We start from the raw sequence: 25,628 nt of genomic DNA, 5'->3' as shown, positions 1-25,628 counted from the left end.
CATCTAAGTAAAATCAGCGTTGTGGTAGAAGGGGGGTGTGTGTGTGTGTGTGTGGGGGGGGGTAGAAGGAAGCCGTATCCCTGAAGTTTCACTCAGCATCGTGATGAGAGAGGCACTGATGAGTCTCTAGCGAAAAACAGCTTCACAACGTTGAGTGACGGCGTCACAGGACGCGTGCGACGGTTAGTTTGCACATTAGCAATCAGCGCTCATTTCCTGGTAATTTCTGTGTCGCTCGCGCTGGATTGAATCCATAGGTGGTCCTCCCCGTCTGTTTGTGTGTGACGACTAAATAAATAAATAAATAAATGCCACCGCCGCCATCATCACACAACCTGTGTGTTATTCACAGGAGATCCATTAGGTGATGATGAATAACGGCTTCCTCGGTCGCCGAAACCGTGGCCCCTGAACGAACGGCACCTTGGGTTCCTCCAGGTAGACCCGTAGGGCTCGTTTCTAAGAAAGTTATTGCGGTTTAACCTCCTCCCCCCCCCCCCCTTTTTAAACAGCACAGTGTAATATGGCAGAGTGCTGAGCCCGATGTGCCACACTAGTGGCTTTTCAAATGCTGCACCGTGCCATCAGCGGGGTGGGTGCTTATGGGACCGCCGCAACAGGGCTTTGACATCATCCAACAATCCTCACACATCGATGTTGTGTACCTATTAAGTCAGCCGGGTCTTTGGTTTAAGGGGGGGGGGGGGGGGGATTACATCGCTCTTGTGAAGCTCGCTTGGCAGGTGTTCAATTGAATTGATATCTGGGAGAAGTGGGATGGATGCGGTTCTGTATTTTCTTTTCTTTTTTCTATCTTTCAGTCTGGCGTTTTTGTCTCTTTTGAGTCCCGCTTGCCTTCCTCGCGTCGGTGACTCTGTTTCCCACGCTCCGATGCATTCCTTTTCCCATCCACCTGCTTTTTTTTGTCCCCCCCCCCAGCGCCACACCTAGCCAGCTTCCTCCTCGGGAGTCTCTCTCGCTTTTCTGACTCACCGCACACAACAACTGTGTGCTGAGGATGGGCCAGCGGGGAGGGTGACCTGATGTATTGTGACACAGGGGGCTGTTATCAGTCAAACAAAAGCCAGACGTCACTTAGAACGAGCCAGCCCGGCAGTCAAGGACCAAAGCAGGACGACAGAGACTAACAGTGTGTGGCATTCATGTTTTGTTTTGGTCTCTCACTCCCTCTCTGCGTGTTTGTGTGTGTGCGTGTGCGTGTGTGTGTGTGTGTGTGTGTGTGTGTGTGTGCGTGTGCGTGTGTGTGTGTGGAGAGGAGAGTACAGCGGCGTGCACAGAGGCACCAACGTGCCACGCCACGACCGACCACCACTGCTGCTGCCTTTCCCCGAGACATGGGTGTAACTGCAGGCAAAGATGGCGCTGGAACACGGTGCGTGGTGACAACAATGAGCGTGGGGACGACGAGTGATGTCACAAGTGGGAGTGGGGACACCAAGCTGTGATTGGTCTTTTGAAAGAATATGCCATACACAGGCGACAGATATCACAATAATCATAACAATTTATATATTTGGAGCAACGTCATCGTCGACATCGATGAGCTGCCAAGCTAGCAAAAGTATAGTGTGTGTGCGTGTGTGTGCGTGTGTGTGTGCGAGTGGAGTGATTTTGTCCAAAACAATATGTTGTGGAAATTGTTGTGCACCTGAAGATAAACCCCACAGTGCAACGTCATTTCCTCTAGCACCACACTAGTAGGCCAACATTTCCACATTCACAAAATGAACGAATCTCAAAATCGAAAGGGCAGATTGACATGAAACTTACTGAGCTCATTCGAGATACCTGGGAGATGACCCCTGTCCATTTGAGTGACCCCATGGACTTTTCTCTAATGGCACCCTCAGGCCCAACATGTCAACTTTGCAGGTGTTACCAATGATACTAATGAAGACTCTGTTCCATTCTGATCAGGGTGCTGATATCGCACATGTTGGCTCACTAGAAACACTCCATTTTGGTTCCCAAATGGACCCTTATGGTGGGTGTGTAACTCTGAGAGTGTACAAAGGGAACCAAACGGACCCGTAAGGGTCCGTTTGGTTCCATGTGTACACTCTCAGAGTTATGGGGGTCCTTGAAAATAAGACAACCACTATGCCACACCAAATGGAACAGAGCCTTAATTAGTATAATTGGTAACACCTGTGAAGGAAGTAAGGGAAGGGGCCCAATTCATTTCCAGCATGGCTGCTGTGAATAGAGCCTATTTTGATGACCCCGTGGCTTTTCCTTTTGCCAACACCCTTTGGCCAAAATGTACAGTTATGGGTGTAAGGCGCAACACAGCCTCTAGGGGGCTGCTAGCAGGGCTTATACACTCTTGCTATGGATCATTTAAAGAGCGCCCAGGACAGGTTCCAGGGTAAAGTTCCTGTCCACCCCGGCGGAGACTAGGGATTAGAACACTCTGTGGTCCCTCCAGCTTGGCTCGGGCGGGCGTCCATACGAGCGGAATTGGCAATGTTCGTGAAAGGGAAACCACACGGGGAAAGTTAATCTTTAACTGCACCAGTGACTCCTACAGGCTGGCAGTGTGCCTGTAAGCTGGGGAGAAGAGCTCCTCGCTGGCAGGTGAGCCAGAAGGGGTCAACAGTGACAAGACTACGTGTGTGTGTGTGTGTGTGTGTGTGTGTGTGTGTGTGTGTGTGTGTGTGTGTGTGTGTGTGTGTGTGTGTGTGTGTGTGTGTGTGTGTGTGTGTGTGTGGAATTCAGGAATTTGGGTTAAAGGGATATTTCACCTTCAAACATGTTTGAACTTACAAACCCATTGTTAAGTTCAAACTCCATTTTAACCATGACGGATTAGTCGAAAACACCCGTTCTTGGTTCTGGTGACTGATATTTTCCTTCTAGTGTGTGCTTTTTTCGATTACTTCTTTCATTCATTTTGTATATATTTTTGGAATATGAAAATAAATAAATAAATACAAATTAAATAAATTAAGAATGTTATTGAAAAAAACACAGCCCCTCACACATTAGAAGGACAATATCAGTCTCCAGAACCAAGGACAGGTGTTTTCGACAAATCCATCACGGTTAAAAAGGAGTTTGAAGTGACAATGGGTCACTATCAATATCAAATATCTAAATACTGTCCCGTCCAAATAAACGTATACATATGATCAAGCAACTTAAAAACTGTCTCACAAAAGCCTGAGTAGACATTAAAATGACCCCAAACATGTTTGAAAATGAAATATCCCTTTAAAGACAGTGTCTTTACCCCACAATACCTCATGGCCTGAGATACCCCCGTGAGTCAGTGCCACCAACTAAAGTTGGTGCTGACTAGTCAGAGCCCATCACAGTATACCACCAGCTGTGATTTCGGGACTCTGATAACTTTTAATGTAAAGACACATGCAGACTGAGCACACCAGGGAGGACTCTTCTTAGTCTGCGAATTAAGTTAAAGCGATGTCTTACAGTGGGCTTATTACAGTCAAAAAATACCCCCTGCAGAGATTCACCTCCCGTGAGCCATCACACAACCAGGGAACGGTGGCAGCCGATAGCATGGGCGTGAAAACTTTAACAGTTTCATTTCCCAAGCGAACGTATCCCTTCTGGCGGTGGTGTTGAAGTTAAGAGCACAGACAAGAGCACAGTCCTCCACAGAGGTACGAAGTCTCGCTGGTTGACTCTGGAAATGGCTGCGTAGCTGATAAGCCATCTCACATCCCACGTTCTTCCGTCAGCTGACTCCAGGGAGTCATGCATCTCTTAATTAACGGGGCTACGCAAATAGTCAGGAGTCCTTCAACAGTAAAACTCTAGTGTAATTTCATTAAGCTTTCCTGTGAATGCTCAGAAAAGCCTGTGTGTATGAAATCTGAAGCCACTAAACGTATGACTGCATTTGAGCTCCCATGTTCTCAGCGCCGCATGTTCAAACATGGGCGGATGAAAATAGATTATCGATTTTTTCTGTTTTGTCCTTCCATAAAAGAGCAGGCCAATTTATTTTCCCAGTGTGTCATCCCTTTTTTACAGAAGAACACTGCTTTCACAGCCACATCCTCGCATTGCAAATATCGATAACAATCCACACTTGGTGAATGTACAGTAGCACAACATGGAAATATCACACGGTATCACACAATGTGGTCATTTCAAAACTATCTTTTTACCCATTAAGACCGGGAACGCATTTATGTCATTTTTAGATGTCTTTGGCTATTAAAAAAATAGCAGATAAATGAGCTCGTAGATCTGGTATTTTTTGAAAAATCTGGTAATGTTTGCAAATCTTTGAATATATATATTTTTCAAAGCGAACATTTTTAACTAAAATCTTTGCTTCTGGGGATTCTAATGTCTTGTTTTTGGGCGGTGAAACCGCCCCTATATGTGAGGTTTGGATATTTGCACACCAAATCCTGCGCTGTGATTGGCCACAAATGTACCCCCCTAACCCTGCACCGTGATTGGCCAATCACAGTCTATTCAGGACTGTGATTGGCTATGACACATGTGCATAGCCCTATAAATAGGACTATGCACTTAAAAAAAACACATTTATGGTTTTGTGGGCGGTGAAACCGCCCCTATATGTGAGGTTTGGATATTTGCACACCAAATCCTGCGCTGTGATTGGCCACAAATGTACCCCCCTAACCCTGCACCGTGATTGGCCAATCACAGTCTATTCAGGACTGTGATTGGCTAGGGAAACATGACACATGTGCATAGCCCTATATAAGAAACCATAACTTAAAAAAAAACATAAATGTGTTTTTTTTAAGTTATGGTTTCTTCCATCACTTCTTCCATCACTGTGATGACCACTGTGACCACACCGCCCACTTCACACTGGGTGTGATTTTTGGGCGGTGAAACCGCCCCTATAAGTGAGGTTTGGAAATTTGTACAATTATCTTGGTTAGTGAAACCGCCCCTATAAGTGAGGTTTGGAAATTTGTACAATTATCCTGCGCTGTGATTGGCACACAATCACAATCTATTCAGGACTGTGATTGGCCAGTGTCACATGACACATGTGCATAGCCCTATATAAGAAACCATAACTTTAAAAAAAACATTTTTTTTTTTTAAAGTTATGGTTTCGTCCATCATAAAGAGTGTTTCAATAAATGTATTTATCTTTTGTACATGATTGGTTGACTCCATTCAGTATTGTGATTAGCTAGCAAGACACCGCCCACTTCACACAGGGTGTGATTTTTTAACTTATGTTGCTATTATGCTATATATCAGTGGTTCTCAACCATTTTTCATGTCAAGGACCCCCAAAATGATGTGTATTTGTATGCTGGGGGTCCCATCTCAAAATATTTTGTTCCAGGGACCCCCAGAAGCAAAGATTTGAGTTAAAATGTTTTTTAAAAACTCAGTGCCGCGCTATGAGCTTGTACATCTGCAATAAAATAAAATAATAGCCAAAGAAGAAAATGACACAGATGCGTCCCCGGTCTTAATGGAGTGAGACAGCAGATCTCATGCAGTCCTCTATCTCATGTTGATCGTTTCGATATCAGCGCCGACTCAACGTGACAGAATCTCGTAACGCAGCATTAGGGTCACCTTTAAAAAAGGGTCGACCTTCAAATCATAAGGGCTCTAATCATTTTCTTTTCTCTTTTTCTCCTCCCGCCGTTTCTTCCTGCCGCAGCTTGACCGTAATGCTGAGGGACGGAATGTGACACACGCGTGACAGGGGGACACGCTAGGCACCACCTCACGCACACTGCGGCTCACTTTTTACAGTTACCGAGTGACAGCATGAGGGGGAAGGGGAAGATTGCTAGCTTTAATTGCATGCGACGGCCATTCCGGCCGGCAGAGTCCGTAAAGAGTCACCTGGGAAAAAGGGGGAGGCAGGGGGGGGGGGGGGAGATGGAAAAGTCAGCAAACTGTAAACGTCACATCAAGACCCCTCTTGGAATATGTGCCCACATCGCCACCCCCAAGCGGGACTCCCTCTTTCTTTAGTGTTTCGCCCAGGTGGGCGGGGTATATGCCTAAACCTAACCTCACAGAAAATATATGCCAAAAAAATTGTGGTTCCCAAACTAGTGAAAATAGCCAATCTACCAGCTCACTTGTAGATCGGCTATTTTCACTAGTTCTAAAGTTTTTTTTTATACATATTTTTTATGGAATATATATATATTTTTTAATGAATAATTGTGGGGGAAAAAAGAAAAAAAAAGAAACAGAATCAAATCTTTTTAAATATATATATATTTGTTTTAATAAGAAGGAAAAAAAGGGATATTTACTTGCCCACCCCGACCCACTGTTTGGGAACCACTGCCTTCACCCAAACTCAAAACCACGCCCACCTGGGCGAAACACCTGGGAAAGCGAGAGCCCAACCCCCCCCAAGCTTGCACCGCATCACGCTGGTCTTATGAGTCAAAACAAACACGTTGAGACGCTTTTTAAGTCAGGCAACTTAACCTGGCACTCTAATCCAGTAATGCCTGCTTTGTGCGTCGGAAGGAGAGTATATCTGCTTGAACGTATTCATACCGTGCAAAAGGAATTAGGGGATTAGAGACTTAAGTGTCTCATATGGGGAAGTCGTTACTGGATAGGCATTTTCATTGTAGCGGGTATAGGCAAGATAGACAGACCAAGGAAGAGAGATGTGGAGAGGGTGTGGGGGTTGCGAGGAAAGGGAAAATGCAATAACCATGTTACACTACAGAGAAGCCATTGATTAATACATAGCTATTGGGCCCAGCAGAACACCTGTGGCCAAATCACAGATTTGTCTGTTGTAGGATGCTATGAATCCATCAGACGGAGGAATGGAGGCGTGGGGAGCGCGCGTGTCCTTTGAACCCGGGATTGCTCAGCCGGCAAAAAAGTCATGACTCCACAGTTCTGTCGAGAGGAGGAGGAAAAATGCACAAAGTGGGGGAAGGTTCGAAGATGAACAGAGGAGAATAAGAGTGCGGGGGGGTGGGGGGGGGGGGAGGGGCAGCGAGATGAGGAGATGAGTCGAGGCTTGGGGGTATAGGGAGCGGAGGCGCGGGAGGGAGAAAAAGGGGAGGGAATCAAAGAGAAATGGAAATCCGTAGGCACTGCCACGCACCTTTCGTTCGGCTCTCTCTGGTTAGGTGTTGTTCAAACCAACTCTTTGGTGTGCAGCGGAGACAACTGCACTGTTGATTTAGTCGAAACTATGACGAAAAATGTTCGTCGACAACATTTCTTCACTGACGAAAACGTAATAAAAACTAAACGGAAATCAAGCCATGATGACTAAAACTAAGACAAAATATATTGACAATTTTGTCAACAAATAAAAACTAGACTAATGTTAGGGAGGGACGAGTGGAGAAGAGAACTAAAAGACAAGTCATTTTATGTTGCACTCGGGTGTTGTTCATCTACTACACCTACACCAGGTCTTTATACACGCCTACCACCTACTCATAACCTACAAACATGTCTGATAAACCAGACCTGGGGGAGATCGCTGCATTTGACAAGACCGCGTTGAAGAAGACTGAGACGCAAGAGAAAAACGTCTTGGCCACCAAAGAAGTCATTGAACAGGAGAAGGCAGCAGATTCATGAAGACCTCCTCCATGCACTGTACAGTCCACGAGCATTGCCCTTTTTTTTTCAAGCTCTACAAGCTACAAGCTCACAACGCGTTGTGAGCTTGTAGATCGACTATTTTCAGCATGCAACCAAGTGCAGAATCAGCCATTACGACCTCATCAAGGCCCGCCAACACACATTTTAGTTGACTAAATCAACTGTAGATTTAGTCGACTATAATCTTATGATATTTAGTCGACTAAAACTAGACTAAAATTAAAAAGTTTCAGGCTGACTAAAATATGACTAAAACTCAACAGAATTTTATTCAAAAGACTAAAACTAAATAAAAATTTGCTGTCAAAATCAACACTGGACAACTGTGACTGGAAAGCTGGATCAAAGCTTGTCCTGGTTTGCCTCTTGACCAGCCCCTCCCGGGCTAATGAATAACTTTACTGGCTTAGTTACTGCGCTCAATTAGATTTCGTATGTGGCTTGCTACTTTCTGGGCGTTATCACAGCTCCGTTGAGCTGAGAGCAAACCAAATTCTAGCCTGAAAGTTAGCCAACAATTTCAATTAATTTCAACAATAAGTACAGTAAGTCCTTCAGCTACCTTCGTGAGAGCTACTGGACCACTCTAGACCAGTGCTGTACGCCGTTACTGTGATTTATGGAACACCGAACTGAAGTAGCATGATGATCTGACAGAGCAAACCATTTCTCAGAGACTATCTCATAACACAAACTGAAACAGGGGAGATTGTGGCCTTGGCGAACAAGAGAGAGTAAATAAAGGGAACGGTAATCCCCACTGAGGTCCCGGCGACGGACAGATAAGGACAGCTACTTTACAAAGAGACAGTCCCAACAGCAAACACACAGACGTGTGCTCCTGCTCCGATAACACGCCTTGCATGGTCATCGCATCCAGTGGAGATGTGGGCCGTGTGTGTGCGTGCGTGCGTGTGTGTGTGTGTGTGTGTGTGTGTGTGTGTGTGTGTGTGTGTGTGTGTGTGTGTGTGTGTGTGTATGCATGGCATGCTATGTTTTGTGCGTGTGCTCGCATCTCTGTGATTTTGCATATATCTGCACGTAATGTGCTCTACATGTAACGTGGTTTGTGTGGTTGAGATTTTTTGCTCCAGGATGCTTCGTCAGACTTTATCGAGGCAGGATAACATGCTCTGGGCGGGATATAAAAAAAAACACACACAAAATTCATGGCTGGGACTCTTCGAGCAGCCCCATCGTCATTATCATCTTCATCGCCGCTCCAGAGATAAGCCCAGACAGACAGAGAGACAGACAGACAGACAGACAGACAGACAGACAGACAGACACTGCGGCGATAAGGTTATCCCTGCAGGCGGACCTTATGGGGGATACAGCCCCCCTCATTAGCGCGGTACTTATTTATGTACACAGGACAAGTTAATTGCGAGTTAATCTATCAAGCCGTGAGGTTCTCTTCTACCCACCCTCCTATACACATGCACCCTCCCCCACCCAACCCCACCTACGCTATAGACATGCCCACTCCGCCTCCCCTCTCTCTTGCTAAGCTTGCCGGTGGGGGGATATAGCACAATTATCAGCGTGATGTATGACTCTCCTTCGCATGCTCCGCACTTTGGCCCCCCGCTCTCTCGCCTCCGTTTCTGCCCAGCGTCTCTTTTCAAATCCTCCTCCCTTTCAACGCCTCAAACGGCACATCCACGTTGCTATGGTAACCCACCACCACCACCCCAGCCTCAGTCTCATTTTTAGGGCCGACAATAGCCGGAACTATTTTGACCGTTTTGATTTGCGCGACAGACATCACTGGCAACCTAACAGCTTTCACCGTGGACTGCAGTTCAGTGAAAACAACAGCGTTGAAACAGGTTTTTATATCAGGGCTGCATGGCGCAAGTGAAATGTCAGCTATGACGGTTATCAGAACCTTTATCGTCCAGCAAATTACAAATGATGATATGTCCAGATAGGACTGCCTGTCAGGGAATATAGCAGAGTGTGCTGGAACATCTCCACAGGCTATGGCGGGACTGTGTGTTTGAAGCCGTCGCCTTTCCTCGCCTCTCTCTCTCTCTCTCTCTCTCTCTCTCTCTCTCTCTCTCTCTCTCTCTCTCTCTCTCTCTCTCTCTCTCTCTCTCTCTCTCTCTCTCTCTCTCTCTCTCTCTCTCTCTCTCTCTCTCTCTCACCTCTCTCTCTCTCTCTCTCTCTCTCTCTGCGAGCGCCAGGTCACGGCTCTGCGGTTAAAGGGGCCTCCCTCCCCGACGCGCAGGGGCCAGGCCTGTTAACTGCAGGGTCTCCTCTGGGACACCAGGTTCTGCTGAGATTTGGCTGTACATAATGAAAAGTGATGATGAGAGTGAATTGGAGAGTAGTGAGTGTTAATGAGCGAAGCAGCTGTTTTTCAACACCCCTCCACAGATCCCTGCCAAGTGGAAGGAGGCTGCTTGCTGCCTCAACCTTTTCTCACATGAATGGTGATATAGTGTTTATTGCACAGCTGGAGAATGGGCAGGGAACACGGATTTTGTTGGACAGATAACAACCCGATAACAACCAGTCCTACTCCGTCGGATTTTATTATTTCCTCCCCTGAGTCGAACGGAGATGTAAATGGGTTTCTAAATTATGCAATGATGCTGTTAACAGAGCTGGGAAGAAAACTGTCAAAATGTAAACCATTACAATGTACTGTAATCTGATCGCTGTCAATTAATTCCGGGTTAGTGTCCTCCAGTATTTTTCCAATATGCAACTGTGCCAAAGACTTAATTAGAATACTTTCAGAATTATCACAGCCAGAAACCACCATTATTTCAAGGGTGTAAAAGCTATGCAATGGATTATGGTTACTTTCTTCCTGCAATATGAATTCTGTAATCGTTTTTGCATGTATTGCATTTCTTCCAACCCTTCCCTTCCTTCAGAAAGATTGGAGGCATGGGACCTTTAAAGCAGCCATAGAACAGCCTACAGTCTAGTGAGTATCTGATGATCGAATCAATGAGCTAAAATAGCCACAGTAATCTATACAGGTACAGTAATATATGAATCTTGGCTCAATTGTAAAAAAAAAAAAACAATCAGAGGTGGAAAAAGTACTCAGATATTTTATTTAAGTAAAAGTATCAATACTGCAATGTAGAAATACTACATACTTACTATACTACATACTTACTTTTACAAGTAAAAGTCCGGAATTAAAAATGTACTTAAAGTACCAAAAGTAAAAGTACTAAAATGTTTGAAAATAGCCGATCTACAAGCTCACAACGCGTCGGGATGCGACGCGTTGTGAGCTTGTAGATCGGCTATTTTCAAATAGCCTATGTATAAAGTAGGGCTAAAGTGGTAAATGTATGTTTTATAATGTAATAATTTATATCTGCAAAGTAACTAGTAACTACATTTTCAAATAATTGCAGTGGAGTAAAAGTACAATATTTGAATCTGAGATGTAGTGGAGTAGAAGTAAAAGTATAGACAATTGGAGATACTCCAGTAAAGTAAAAGTACCTCAATATTGTACTTAAATACAGTACTTGAGTAAATGGATTTACACCACTGCTTAGGGCTATGCATTTATGGGGTGTAAGTTAGCTTGAGTCAAAAAATATATTGTTTCCATAAGTGGGGAGTAGCAAAAATGCAGGTTGCCTCATTTGCTCGTTCACTTATGGAGGTTTCTGCTTTGTCGGATAAACAAGTGCATGAATTTACATCATAGCGGCCATTCTCCCCGAGCTCATTTAACCTCAAATTAAAATGAGTAGGGAGCTCGTGTAGCGCTTGGCCCCACACTGCCGTTTGGGGTGTGGACGAAGGAAAAGCCAGGGTCATAATGAATTATACAAAAACAATGGCCCAGCCACGGCTCACAGCAGTCTTAATTAGAGCGGCTGGTGTCTGAAAGGCCTGCCAATGACGAGTTCAAAAGGCAGGCTAATGAGAACGCGGTCTGAAAGAGAGGCAGTGGAGGTGGTGTGCCAGTGTGGCACCACACAAGCATGGCTGTGTATGTGTGATTACCTCAGGTATAACCAACGTGCGTCTCTCGGTGTGAGTGCTCGACCGAAAGTGGCAAGAGGCAGATTTTTTGTTGACATTATTAAAGGTTTAGGGAAAAAGCCTCAGGTGGAGTGTTTATCTTCACCCCTTGATAAAACAAAAAGCCTCCAGCTGCGAACAATCGTGTCCCAAATTAAACAAAACCCTTTAACACCAACATCTTATCAGCGGCGTTCCAAATAACTCCACAGGGGGACAAGAGTCCAAACAAAAACAGCAGGATGGAACAAACACTATGTTTGCGACAGATAAGGGGAATCTTCTAATACCAATGCCAATACCTGTGCTGTCACATTCACTTGTCTGCTTCACATTTCAGCTGACATTCATCATTAGCAGTGGTGGAAAGAGTACTCAAATGTTTTACTTAAGTATAAAGCATCAATACTGCAATGTAGAAGTACTCTGTTACAAGTAAAAGTCCAGAATTAAAAATGTACTTGAGTAAAAGTACAAAGGTATTGGTATCAAAATGTACTTAAAGTACCAAAAGCTAAAGTATTAAAATGTTTGAAAATGGCAGATCAACAAGCTCACAACGCGTCGCGATGTGACGCGTTGTGAGCTTGTAGATCGGCTATTTTCAAATAGCCTAAATAGAGCTGAAGTGGTTTATGTATGTTTTATAATGTAATATATTTATTATATATATATATCTGCAAAGTAACTAAAGTTTTCAAATTGTAGTGGAGTAAAAGTACAATATTTGCCTCTGAGATGATGGTAGTGGAGTAGAAGTAAAACTATTCACCTGTTTCCTAGGCTGTGTGTTTTCCACTTCCTGTCGATTTCATTGGATATCATTGGTCATCTGACCAGTTTCATTGGATTTCATTGGATCAAATCGACAGGAAGTGGAAAACACACAGCCTAGGAAACAGGTGAATAGACAATTGGAAATACTCCGGTAAAGTAAAAGTACCTCAATATTTTACTTAAGCACAGCACTTGAGTAAATGTACTTAGTTACTTTACACCACTGATCATTAGATGATGATAGTCTGGAAGATGTTAGTTTGATTAAAGGAGGTTGTTTGCTTTGATGGTTTTCCAAATTACCATACTGCTGTCTTGCTGTTTAACACCTGTGTGTTCATCATGAGTGTGTGCGTGTGTGTGTGTGTGTGTGTGTGTGTGTGTGTGTGTGTGTGTGTGTGTGTGTGTGTGTATGTGTGTGTGTGTGTGTGTGTGTGTGTGTGTGTGTGTGTGCGCGCGTGCGTTTGTTTTATGGTTGCACTGTATCTGATTAATTCTCATCACATACTCCCCTGTCTCGACAGACAACCTTTTAAGCCAAGTGAACTTTTTTGAATCGACAGCCTGCTAATTCTTCTCAGCAACTCAGTTGGAGATAGAAACTTGAAGGTTGTTTTTTAGTTGGCATCAAACACTGTTACATAATACACTGGTGGAGAGGCAGCAGGCTGGCCCTGGAGTCACTATCTGGAAAGAAAATCATTCAAGTTGCCCACAGCACAGGCTAAATGCCATAGATGTATAAATAAATGCATTTGTTGCCTTTAAGAAAGCAAGTCAGAAATAATATCAATATTTGACTTGAATTCCAGAAATGTGAAGTACTGTATGTGGGCTCAAATCACCATGTAGAAATACTGCTCCAATTCAAAGGCTTGTGTTCAAAATGTTACTTGAGTAAAAGTACAAAGGTATTGGTATCAAAATATACTTGAAGTACCAAAATAAAAAGTACTAAAATGTTTGAAAATAACAGATCTACAAGCTCACAACGCGTCGCGATGCGACACATTGTGAGCTTGTAGATTGGCTATTTTCAAATGTATAAAATAGGGCTGAAGTGGTTAATGCACTGCTCATCTCGATCTTTACACGGTTGGTATATTTTCAATTTTTCTCTCTATGTGAGGCTACGGGGCAAAGAATGAGCACAATCTCTTTAAAAATATATATTAAATTAAATATCATATTGGACCAGAGGCAATGCAACCTTCTTTTTTTCATTGCACATTCAAATAAATCAATCAAATCAATGTGTATCTATGACCCTCTAGTGCAAATGATCTAGTTGATTAATTCAGTACCAGTTTAGTACCAGTAGCCTATGCTTCCAAACCCTGCACAACTAACTGCATTATCACTTGGCAAAAGTCAATATACACTCAAATGATGCATTAAAAAACAACTCAAAAGCTCAATCTTTTATTACTCCTCCATAGTAATAAAGAGGGCAACCGCCAGAATGTATAGCAGGAGCTGAATGAATGAACATAAACTGAAAATAACATACATCTGTAATATCTGTAATAGTGATCTGTACTGGTACAGTACATTGTCTTTTGCTACTTCGAACACGACAATGTACAATCGTTTTACATAATTTGAATCCTAAATGAACAGAACTCTCTCAGTCCACCCTCTTCCGTTTTTTCTCGTCGGTGGGCTGACCGGTCGATCTGAAATTGCACACGAGCATTGACCATTATCATCTTCGCCATTGGTTTGCGTATGAACTAGTAGACGGTATGGACAGGATTGCATCACTCACCAGTGGTGGAAAAAGTACTCAAATTCTTTACTCAGGTAAAAGTACCAATACTGCAATGTAAAAATAGTCCAGAATTACAAATTTACTTGAGTAAAAGTACAAAAGTATTGGTATCAAAATATACTTAAAGTATCTAAAGTAAAAGTACTCATTGTGCAGAAATGTCCCACTTCAAGTTTTCAAATGTATGAAAATCTTTTGAGAATAGAAGATCTACAAGACTTGTAGATCGGCTATTTTCAAAAGGCCGAAATGTATATAGGTCTGAAGTGGTTAATGTATGTTTTGTAATAATAATCAAAATCTACAAAGTAACTAGTAACTAAAGTTTTCAAATAATTGTAGTGAAGTAAAGGTTAAATATTTGGATCTGAGATGTAGTGGAGTAGAAGTAAAAGTATTGAAAACTGGAAATACTCAAGTAAAGTACAAATACCTCAAAATTGTACTTAAGTACAGTACTTAAGTAAATGTACTTAGTTACTTTCCACCACTGTCGCTCACAGCTGTAAAAATCTGTTTACAGTACACGCTTTCTTGGCAGAACCTTTGCATATAATTAGTTGGCTGCACAAAAAGCATTTCTGCCTTCTGTAGTGCCATCTAATTATTTTAATCAAGCACCTTGTTGGACCTTTTATATTTGACTTGACTGGGACTCTCTGTCATTTGCCTGGTGTGTCTTACTTGATGTGTCTTGTGTGCTTATTATAGGCTCTATGCACAGCAGACATATTGGAAAGAAATTGGGCCTCTTCCATACTTCCTTCACAGGTTTTACCAATGATACTAATGAAGGCTCTGTTCCATTTAGTGTAGCACAGTGGACCCCCATAACTCTGAGAGTGTACAAATGGAACCTTACGGGTCCATTTGGTTCCATTTGTACACTCTCAGAGTTACACACCCATAAGGCGCCATTTGAAACCCCCTCAAGGAACCATGAGGGTCCCTGGACCACACTTTGAGACCCACTGGTGTAGCAGAGTGTTTCCAGTGAGCCAACATGCACAATATCAGCACCCTGACTCTGTTTGACCAGAATGGAACAGAGCCTTCATTAGTATCATTGGTAACACCTGTGCAGGAAGCATGGCAGAAGCCCAATTTCTTTCCAATATGTCTGCTGTGCGTAGAGCCAGCAGCATTATCTCATATGTGCCATACTGTATTTCCCTGTAGAAGCAGCTATTGCTGACCTTAGCATCTCGCTGCAGAGCTAACACAGCATGCACTGATATCTAAGGCTCCTTTTCAACCACGAAGGGTAACCCATGCAGACCTTCCCATAACCTGAGACTCTCCAGAACCTGTGAAGTTCTTGTTTACATTTCCATTACAACCAGAACCACCTCTGAAGGAGGAAGTATGTCATAAAAAAAAGATGTGCTGTGAGCTTGTAGAGGGTCTATTTTTGCTATTTTAGATTAATTTGAAAGTACAATTCCCAGAAGTCAGGGTTTTATGTCTCCTTCTGGGCCCAAAAATTGGTTCTGAGAACCTTATCTGAAACCGAGTTGTATAGTATGGAAAGGAATCCCGAACCCGTGAAATGTGTTTCACAGCACAGCACGGTTCACTTAATTCTTGCAGTCGAAAAGAACCATATGTGACTAAAACCATGCGCGCGAGAGAGAGAGAGAGAGAGAGAGAGAGAGAGAGAGAGAGAGAGAGAGAGAGAGAGAGAGAGAGAGAGACCTTTACGTTGTCAACCACATGTTAGATAGGGGGAATAAACTAGCCACTGCTCTGGCAGCAAGGCATAATGACCCAATTTACAGTCCTCAAACCAAAGAATATCTCCAAAAATAAGCGAACGGCGAGCAAAATGAACATCCTCATGCCGCTTTCCCTTTCTCTTCCCCTCCCTCCCTCTGTTTCTCATCATTTTTCACTCGCCGGTCTTCCTCCATTGCCTCTCTCTCTCCGTCCGCTCTCTCTCTCTCTCTCCATTTCAAAAGGACAAATGTTACCCGCAGTCACAGTGGCGCTCACATTGGTATTCTGCTCTCAATTTAGCCAAGAGCCACGCGGCAGTATCTGCTCCCAGCAACCACACACAGCAATCTGACACACAGCAGAGAAGACAGAGAGCAGGGAGAGAGGGAGAGAGAGAGAGAGAGAGGAGGAGGGATGAAAGAGGCATGGCGATACGAAGGAGAGAGAGGTGAGAGAGAGACAGAGAGAGAGAGAAGGCGAGGATGAGCGGGCGGTGAGGGATAGAGCTGTGGCCATCAAGCGGTTAACCCCTTCAATCCGGGTAACGCATCTCTGTCATTTTAGGTATCTATGGCTATTCAAAAATAGCAGATCTACAAGCTCATAGCGCGGCACCGAGTGCCACGCTATGAGTCTGTAGATCTGATATTTTTTGAAAAATCTTGAAAATTTTGACCCCCCAGAAGCAAATGAGTTTGAGTTACAAAAGCATTTGAGTTACAAATGTTCCCTTTAATAAATATATATTCAAAGATTTGCACACATTTTCACGATTTTTTATTTTTAAATAGCAGATCTACAAGCTCATAGCTCGGTGCCGCACTATGAGCTTGTATATTCTGCTATTTCTGAATAGCCAAAGAAATCAAAAAAGTGACACAGATGCGTTCCCGGATTGAAAGGGTTAACGCCATTTTCGGCGTTCAAGGCCCCCTTTGCGAAACAGGAATCACACACACACACACACACACCCTGCGAGCTGTGGAAAGATGAGACAGTGGCTGCGGCTGTCCTGTTCCGTTTGTGGCATTTCTTCAGAGTGACAAGAAAAAAACCCCAAAAAAACAAACAGGCCAAACAAATACGCCGTCTTCAAGTGCTATGTATGCTCCACACATCAACCCCCCCCCCCACCCTCCCTCCCAACACCCCCACCCCCCCCCCTGTGCACTCGCCGCTACGACGCACAACACATCAAAACAACGTCTGCTTTGATCTAAATCACAGCCCGTACGCTATATTGGTTCCCATTACCTCTGGATCTATCAGAATGCAACGCTCACTAAAGTCAAAGAAACATTTTAGCTGGATTGATTTTCTTCTTTTCTTTTTTTCTCGTCATATCTCTGAAAGAAAAAGGAATGACTAAAAGACGGTTCACCAACCATCAAAGACTCCAAACAATGGACAACTGTACAAACAACCTGTCAAACCCAAAAAAAATAATCCTCGACTGTTAGACAAATTAGCAAATCATCGCTGTCAGGCAGAAATGTTGTATCATCCATATTTCATTGTTACATGTTTTTGTCTTTTCTTCTCAAATCAATGCCCTGTTTTGTACCCGTTGTCAGAGTACTTATGCAATTCCTGTCGTACCCGCCGTTGTGGGCGTCAATACTATGACATCATATTCATGACATCAGGGATCTCCATATACGGGCATATCATTGACACAGACATACATACAGTAGGCTACAGACGGAGGGATGTGTAGAGATTTGTGGATTTTCAGTACTGGACAAACCGCTGATCTGACCGACTTCCCACGCTCCGACTTCCCACGATACGCACGGAAAGTTTCAAGCCGATCGATCTGAAGATTCTTGAGATACAGACAGACAGACAGACAGACAGACAGACAGACAGACAGACAGACAGACAGACAGACAGAGATTCCGTGCATGTATAGATGTAACCAATGGAAATACTAAGAATAAATAATAAGTAGCCTACAATGGATCCATCGGAACACAGGTTGTTATAGGTTTCCGTATTTAACGAGCGCCCGCCATTATACCGACGACCACGATGAGCTCACTAATACAATTGGTTCTCAAAGTGGGGTCAGGGGACCCCCAGGGGTCCTTGGGGGGGTGGGGGTGGTTCCAGGGGGTCCCCAGCTAAATGTGTTAATATAGCATCACAATAATTGTAACCACTTTGACCTTTTGTACTTTGGCTATTAAAAAAAAAGCTTGTAGATCTGCTATTTTTGGAGAAAAAAAAAGAACATTTGTGCAAACCTTTGAATACATATATTTTTTTAAAGCCAACATTTGTAACTCAAATCTTTGCTTCTGGGGGGGTCCCTGGAACAAAGTATTTTGAGATGGGGGGGTCCGTGGCCAAATGCGTATCATGTTGGGGGTCCTTGACATGAAAAAAGGTTGAGAACCACTGCACTATATCACACCTGCCGAATCCGGACTCAACTGGTTGTGGCGTCTTATTGCACGTCAAGCTGAAACAAAATAGCACGTATAGCTTCGGTAGAGTCGAGGTGGGTGTTTTCTCACCTGAGACAATACGGAGAGTGGTGATGCTAGCAAGTGCTACTCCTGACTCTTTGCACACACGGGGGGGGGGGGGGAATGTGAGATAAAAGGCGGAAGGTGTGGAGATGCAGCAGACAGGATGAAAGGAGGGGGGGGGGGGCGGGCGATAAGTGCCAGGCGGAGGTGGGGTGCGGGGGGGGGGGGGTTGCTGACAGTGGGTAAAGGTGAGAGAGAGATAAGTGGAGTGAGGGGGTGAACTTAGTAGAGAGTGCGAGGAGGATGGGGAGAGAGAGAGAGAGAGAGAGAGAGAGAGAGAGAGAGAGAGAGAGAGAGAGAGAGAGAGATGGTGGTGGTGGGAGGTGGCAGGGGGTTGGGGGGGGAAGGGTGGTGGGGGGGGGGGGGGAGAGATGGAAAGCCCAGATAGCCTCGGGGAAGAGATGAGATAGGAGGCGGGTGGAAATGCCACGAGACGAACAGGAACAGACAGACAGATGAACGGAGGGGAGAGAGACATAGAGAGAGAGAGAGAAAGAGGGGGAGGGAGGAAAGAGGGGGAGGGAGGGAAGGGGGGGGGGAGGCGAGAAAGGGAAATGGAACGTGTCAGTGAAGGGGGGGAGCCAGAGGTAACGGCAGAACAGAGTTTGACATGAGCTGACAGCCCAGAGGGCAATAAGGCTGCAAAAAGCAAATGAAATGCAAGAGAGCAGGACCGTGCGCTGTGCAGAGGGAATGTAGCCTACATACGACGCAAGAAGGAAAGAAATACGGAGAGACAGACAGACAGACAGACAGACAGACAGACAGACAGACAGACAGACAGACAGACAGGAAACAGCAACAAAGGCGCTAACAAGCTGAAAGGCGGACGGACAAAAGGGTGGTTTCAAATCGGAACAATTCAGATGGCCTCTCTGGTCTTGCCTTCAATGTCAAGCATTGTTTCGCTGAAAACCCCGGCCGCATTCAGTGCACCGTGCACCTGTGACATCCGCCACAACACCGCGGGCAGATCGCACAATGCCTCGCCGACTCGTCCGTCCTTCAGCGACACAATCGCGCAATCGTTTGAGCGGACAGACTCGCCACAAGACGCTCCGATGAACATAGACGGCTCATACATGCCACCAGTGGTGGAAAAAGCATACTCAAATGTTTTACTCAAGTAAAAGTATCAATACTGCAATGTAGAAGTCTTCTGTTAAAGTAGACTGTAAAAGTCTGGTGTTAAAAATGTAGGCTACTTGAGTAAAAGTACAAAAGTATTGGTATGAAAATGTACTTAAAGTACCAAAAGTTAAAGTACTGAAATGTTTGAAGCTCGTAAGCTTGTAGATCGGCTATTTTCAAATAGCCTAGGTATAAAATAGGACTTTAGTGGTTAATGTATGTTTTATAATGTAATAATTTATATCTGCAAAGTAACTAAAGTTTTCAAATAATTGTAGTGGAGTAAAAAAGTACAATATTTGCCCCTGAGATGTAGTGTAGAAGTAAAAGTATTGGAAATTGGAAATACTCAAGTTAAGTACAAATACAACACAATTGTACTTAAGCACAGTACTTGGTTACTTTCCACCACTGACGCCCACACACTATCTGCCAAAATATCCTTCCGCCCCACCCCTCCTGAAAGGTCGCCCTCTCCAGAGGCAAACCAGATTTCACCTCCCCTCCATCTGTTTCGGCTCATTTCTCTGTCTGCTAGGGTGCTTAACTGGCTCCACACACCCACATTATTAAGGCGCTACGACAACACAGACTCCCCACCGCCTCACACCAAACCGGTGAGCTACTCGGAAAGGTCAGGGAGAGACTACATTAGAATAATTCCTGCACATATGTTGCTATGCGGTAGCTCTTTAGGCTGAGAGCTGATACATCTATTCTGCTGCTGCTAGCGGTTTGCTAAGTTGAAAATTTGAATAAAAGCGGTGGAAACTAAATACCACGTCGTAGAGCCAAGGACTGAAACCCCAGCCTCATGAGAAAAAGAAGAAAAAAACAAGACACAAGTCTAATAACCGTGTAACATCTCTGTCCGATCTATAGCTATAAATAGTACGTTTACTATGCTTGCAGTTTGTGAACGACGCCACACAAATCACGATGTGGTGATCAGTGACATAGCTACACTAATACAAGCGGTCTGTTTGAACGTATATCTTAGTGTGGTCGACGGCCCATGCCTCATCTAGCCAAATGAAAATATTTATCCTTCTAAATACTGCACCAAAAAGAGCAAAAAGTGCTTCACAAGAACAATGTTTGCGCAACAAAGATATTTGGGAAACCTCCACACTCTTTATGAGTCTCACCTTCACTTTTTCTTTCTTCAACAGGCCTCAGAATTTCATGGCCTGTTTTATGACGTCTAACATGTACTGTAGCAGCATCAGTTGTGAATGGTCTGCTACAGAAGTCTTCAACAGGGGGTCCGGGACCCCTAGGGGGTCCTCAGAGTTACTACAGGGGGTCCACCAAATCTGTGTGTGATTTTTTCTTTTTTAACACTTGAAAACATCACTTGAACCCTAGCATCTCTATTCTGAGGAGAACTTTAGCCAAAAATAGCAGATCTACAAGCTCACAACACCTCGCGCTGCGAGGCGTTGTGAGCTTGTAGATCTGCTATTTTTGGCAAAAATGTATAGGTGTAGGGGGAGGAAAAGAGCAGACCAAGTAAAACAAAAAAAGTTGAATCTGAAACACAATTTTATACTGTACAATATAGAGGGGTCCCTGCTTCATCTCTCTCTCAGCCTTGGCCTGAAAGACGTGGAAGACCCCTGGTCTACTACCTATAGATACACACATGCTACATACGGAAAAGCTTATTGGCTTTCGGCCACGCCATTAAAAAAAAAAACCAGGTATTTAGTAAGCAAGCCAGTGGGGGAAGCTCCGACTGTAACTATGGTACATTTCAGGCTCACATTTCCATATTGCAAAGACAAGCACCGAGCATAAGCACGGCAGTCTCTCGCTTACCTTCCTTGCAGTATTTCCCCTTGAAGCGCGTGTGGGTGCAGTCACAATGCACCTCGCCGTACTGGATGGAGCAGAAGCCGCCGTTGAGGCAGGGGTTCTGCTTGGTGCACAGGTACTCCAGGTCGCTCTGGATGCCCTGGCTGTTCAGCAGGGTCGGCGGCGTCTCGCCCACCTTCAGGTTGGAGATCAGGCCCTGGAACGGCGGCTCGTACTTCACCGTGCTGGAGGTGAGCGCCGAGAGGCGCACGTCGGGCGGGATGCCGCCGACGAACAGGTCGCTGACCACCGACATCTCCTTCCGCTTGGACTTGACCTCGGCCACCTTGGTCTCGCCGTCCACCATCAGCAGGGTCTCGCGGAAGTTGCGCGTCAGCAGCACCATGTGCCAGCGGTCGTCGTTGACCCGGGTCTCCATGTGCAGCGTGGCCGGCTCGGCGCAGTGGATGGCGAAGCGCAGCTGGAGGCGCCCGCTGGCGATCAGCAGCTCCATGAAGTCGCAGTTCCCGCCGTCGTCCAGGTAGAGCACCAGCGCCTTGCTGATGTTGGTCTTGAGGCTGAAGCTCAGCTCTCCCACCGAGCTGGCCTCCCAGCGGCCGTAGCGCGCCCACTGGCCGGGCGCCCCGCCGAACTCCAGCATCCTCGCCGTGGTGAACAGGCTGAGCAGGGCCAGGGGCCACAGGGGCTGACAGAGGAACCTCAGCGCCCCCATCATGCTCGACGTTCCCGTTGTTTTAATCCTTACGCTGTATGACGTATCCGCAGACGGATGTAAACTCTGAAAGAAAACACACTTATAGCCTGGCTTCGCCTGCCAGACTCGTCGTTTTCTGAAACAGAGTGTCACAAAACCGGAATAGGAAGCTTACTGGCTGAACGACTGAAGCTATTCCTTTTGTTCCGAATTTCCTGACAAATCAGCAGGGTTTCTCTCCCTTTTTTCTTTTCTCTCCCTCGTCTCTCTGATGCTCTTATTGCTCGTCCCTCCTTGGTCCCTCCATCGGTTGGCGCCTCCGGGACTCCGGGTGGGAAAGAACGAGAGAGAGCGGGGGGGAAGGCGGGGGGAGGGGGGAGGGAAGGAGGATATGATAATTCTGACAGAAGCCTCTTCTTCAAAAAGCCTCTTGGTCAATCCTGGACCCCCAAAAATAGAATCCCTCCTTTCTTTAGAATCCAAGATTCCGGGTGTAATTTCCAGGGAAACGCGAGTCGTCGACAAACGCTAAAGGGGATGGGGGGTGGGGGGGGGGGTGGATATCCTTTTGCGGTCTCCCTTTTATGAGAGCGGATCAGAGGAACAATGAGTGAAAGGAGGATAGTGAGAGAGAGAGAGCGAGAGAGGGAGAAATGTTGAAGAGAAGGCTGTCAGAGCTGGCTGGCGTCTGGCGGGCAGCAAGACGCGTTCATGGTTTCGCCGTATAAGCCCCTCGTTCCTCTTCCTCTCCAGAAGACTGCGGTGCGACAGAGCTTCTACACAGGCCCCGGTTCCTTCATGTTCTCAGCACGCAGTGTTCTGAAAGGAAACACAACACAAATGCACACATTGTTTAATCACATGTTAGCGATACCTCTAAACACTAGCAGCGCTCACAGCAACCCGTTCTCACTCCCAAGGCGTCACATTTTGCCGCTCTGTCAGTAGCCCTGAAATGTCAGGTTTTGACAAGACGGGACGCCATGGCGACGTCGCGTGTTGACAAAACTATGCCTAAACCTAATCCTAACCTCGCAAAAACTAAAACTTACCCTAACTAACCTCACAAAAACTGTGAGGAGAGACAGAAAAAAATAAGTCGAGAGAGACAATTATGGGTGTTTGCGACTACTAACTAAGCGCTTCTACCAGGTTAGCCACTGAGGCAGCTGGCCATATTCAAATAGTATTAGAACCTCCAATACGTGCCTATCTTGAGAATGTGTTGCAGACAGATATATCAGCTGTCGGGTGGAAACCTCTTATGTCCAAAACTGTTGCTTTACAGGATTCAAATTCAAAAATAGCCAAAGTAGCAGATCTACAAGCTCAAAACGTTTTGAGCTTGTAGATCTGCTACTTTCTATGCTTTTGTGTGACGCTGTAGTATGATCAAATATGGCATTTATTTACAAAAAAAAATAAAAGAAATGTAGATAAGCAGCGATATGCAACCCACAGCCGAATTCCTCCGGGAAAGAGAATGCTTTTGCAGTGCCACTTCACTCTGTCTTTCGAGTGCTAAGCCATTAAGAGGGTCGCAGTATGATAAACTATATAATATAACATCCATATGTTCTCTGCTGTTGAAAGCTGACACTTTGCAAAACATGTTTGTCAAGAGCCGAACAATAATTGTCTAGAGCCCCGAACAACTTCTCTTTTCCCCCATCGGAGGCCGAAGCAATATGAACATCTTATTGTATCTGTGCCTGCATAGTTATTCCCCTACTGTGTGTGTGAAAGAGTGTGTGTGTGTGTGTGTGTGTGTGTGTGTGTGTGTGTGTGTGTGTGTGTGTGTGTGTGTGTGTGTGTGTGTGTGTGTTCACACACACACACACACACACACACACACACACACACACACACACACACACAGTATATGCATGCTTTCAAACCGATCAGTACTACAGCTATTTGATAAATGTCACCCCCGGCACTGTGTTGAAATGGGTGTCATGTACATGAGTGATTTACAACTCATGATCGCCGAAGTATAGCTCGCACGTATGCATGCACGCACACGCACGCACGCACGCACGCACACAGAAAGCGACACACACGCTAGATGCTACCCTTTCACAAAGCACCGAACGTGCTCCATCTTTCTCATTATGCATACAGTAACACAGACGAATTCCCAAGCACGCATTCACACTTGGAGAAAAAAAAGCACACACACACACACACACAGGTCATTAAATCAAATGTGATTCTGAGTGGAGTGCTGCAGAGTCAATAGCTAGGAGGATAGCCATCCTTGACCCCAAGGTCTCGCCCGTAATCCCTTCACATTATTCCTCGAGTACGATTTAATTCCCATCACAGACGGTCTACAATTACAGCCACGGCTTTGCCCCCCACTTGCTCTCCTGCCCAGCATCAAAGTGACAACTGTGATGACACCACACCCACAGAGAAGGGGACAAGGGGGGCGGAAAGGGGTGGGACAATAACATTTCATCGGTATGAGATTACTAGTACTTTTGGATTACTCCAAAACCAATAAAATACACCCATTAATGGGGCACCGATGGCCCAGTAGTTAAGGTGCATACCACATGTAGGCTCCATATGCTAATGATCAATGATGCATGTACAAGTGCAGAGCAATAGGCTCTATGCACATCAGCCATATTGGAAAGACCTCTTCTAACTTCCTGCACAGGTGTTACCAATGATACTAATTAAGGCTCTGTTCCATTCTGGTCAAACAGAGGCAGGGTGCTGATATTGTTGCATGTTGGCTCACTGGAAACACTCTGCTACACCAGTGGGTCTCACATTGGGGTCTAGGGACCCTCATGGTTCCTTGAGGGGGTTCCAAATGGCTCCTTAGGGGTGTGTAAGTTATGGGGGTCCTTGAAATTAAAAAGTTTGAGAACCACTGTGCTACACGAAATGGAACAGAGCCTTCATTAGAATCATTGGTAACACCTGTGAAGGAAGTAAGGAAGAGGCCCAATTTTCTTCCAATATGGCTGCTGTGCATAGAGCCTATTGCTTAAGCCACTGAGGAGAACCAAGGAAGACTGACTGACAGACATTTCTAGAATATGTAGGACACACCCCTTAAGTGACATAATCCAAAAAAGGTTACTGCGAGTAGCCAGATTATATTACTATTACATAACAATTACATGCAGATAATTAGTCATCTGTAACCCAGTGCTGGGGACGGGGTTTGACAGGGAGGAGGGCAAGTGTGAGACTGACGGAGGAAAGGCAGAGAGAGGAGGGAGGGAGGGAGGGAGGGAGGGAGGGATAGAGAGGAGAATGAGTGCAGGCGGTATAATCACAGCAGGGTGAACGGGCTCTAGAGGGATGGAGTGAGAGATGGAGGAAACAGAAAGAGAGAGAGGGATCCAGAGAGAGAGAGAGAGAGTTGGCAAATGAGTGTTATGGAGTCTCACTCCATAACACTTTCATTTGCCAACAAGACAGACATACACACATGTTTGTATTACTATACAACATCAACATTTTAGGACGGTATTGAACATTTCTGAAAGTAGCCAAAACAATTACGCAGCGCGTTGTGAGCTTGCAGATAGTTAATGTTTCGGTGTGTGCC

At 45.1% G+C, this 25,628-nt stretch overlaps 1 protein-coding gene across 4 annotated transcripts in view; it reads right to left on the bottom strand.

The window, feature by feature from the left end:
• nrxn2b (neurexin 2b) overlaps positions 1-22,033 on the bottom strand; it is an 890,203-nt gene extending 868,170 nt beyond the window's left edge. Inside the window, exon 1 of one of the 4 annotated variants that reach the window (XM_080450580.1) lies at positions 21,364-22,033. In XM_080450580.1, coding sequence (XP_080306706.1) covers positions 21,364-22,000 — 637 coding nt within the window. In that variant the 5' untranslated portion in view covers positions 22,001-22,033. Of the gene's footprint in view, positions 1-21,308 lie in introns of all 4 variants that reach the window. The other 3 variants (XM_080450581.1, XM_080450582.1, XM_080450583.1) reach the window with 3 other exon arrangements.
• Between the last annotated feature and the right edge of the window lie 3,595 nt (positions 22,034-25,628).

The sequence above is a fragment of the Gymnoscopelus braueri genome, assembly GCF_963280865.1.
Source record: "Gymnoscopelus braueri genome assembly, chromosome: 15".
Taxonomy (NCBI): Eukaryota; Metazoa; Chordata; class Actinopteri; order Myctophiformes; family Myctophidae; genus Gymnoscopelus; species Gymnoscopelus braueri.
This window is presented reverse-complemented; position numbering and strand designations above follow the sequence as displayed.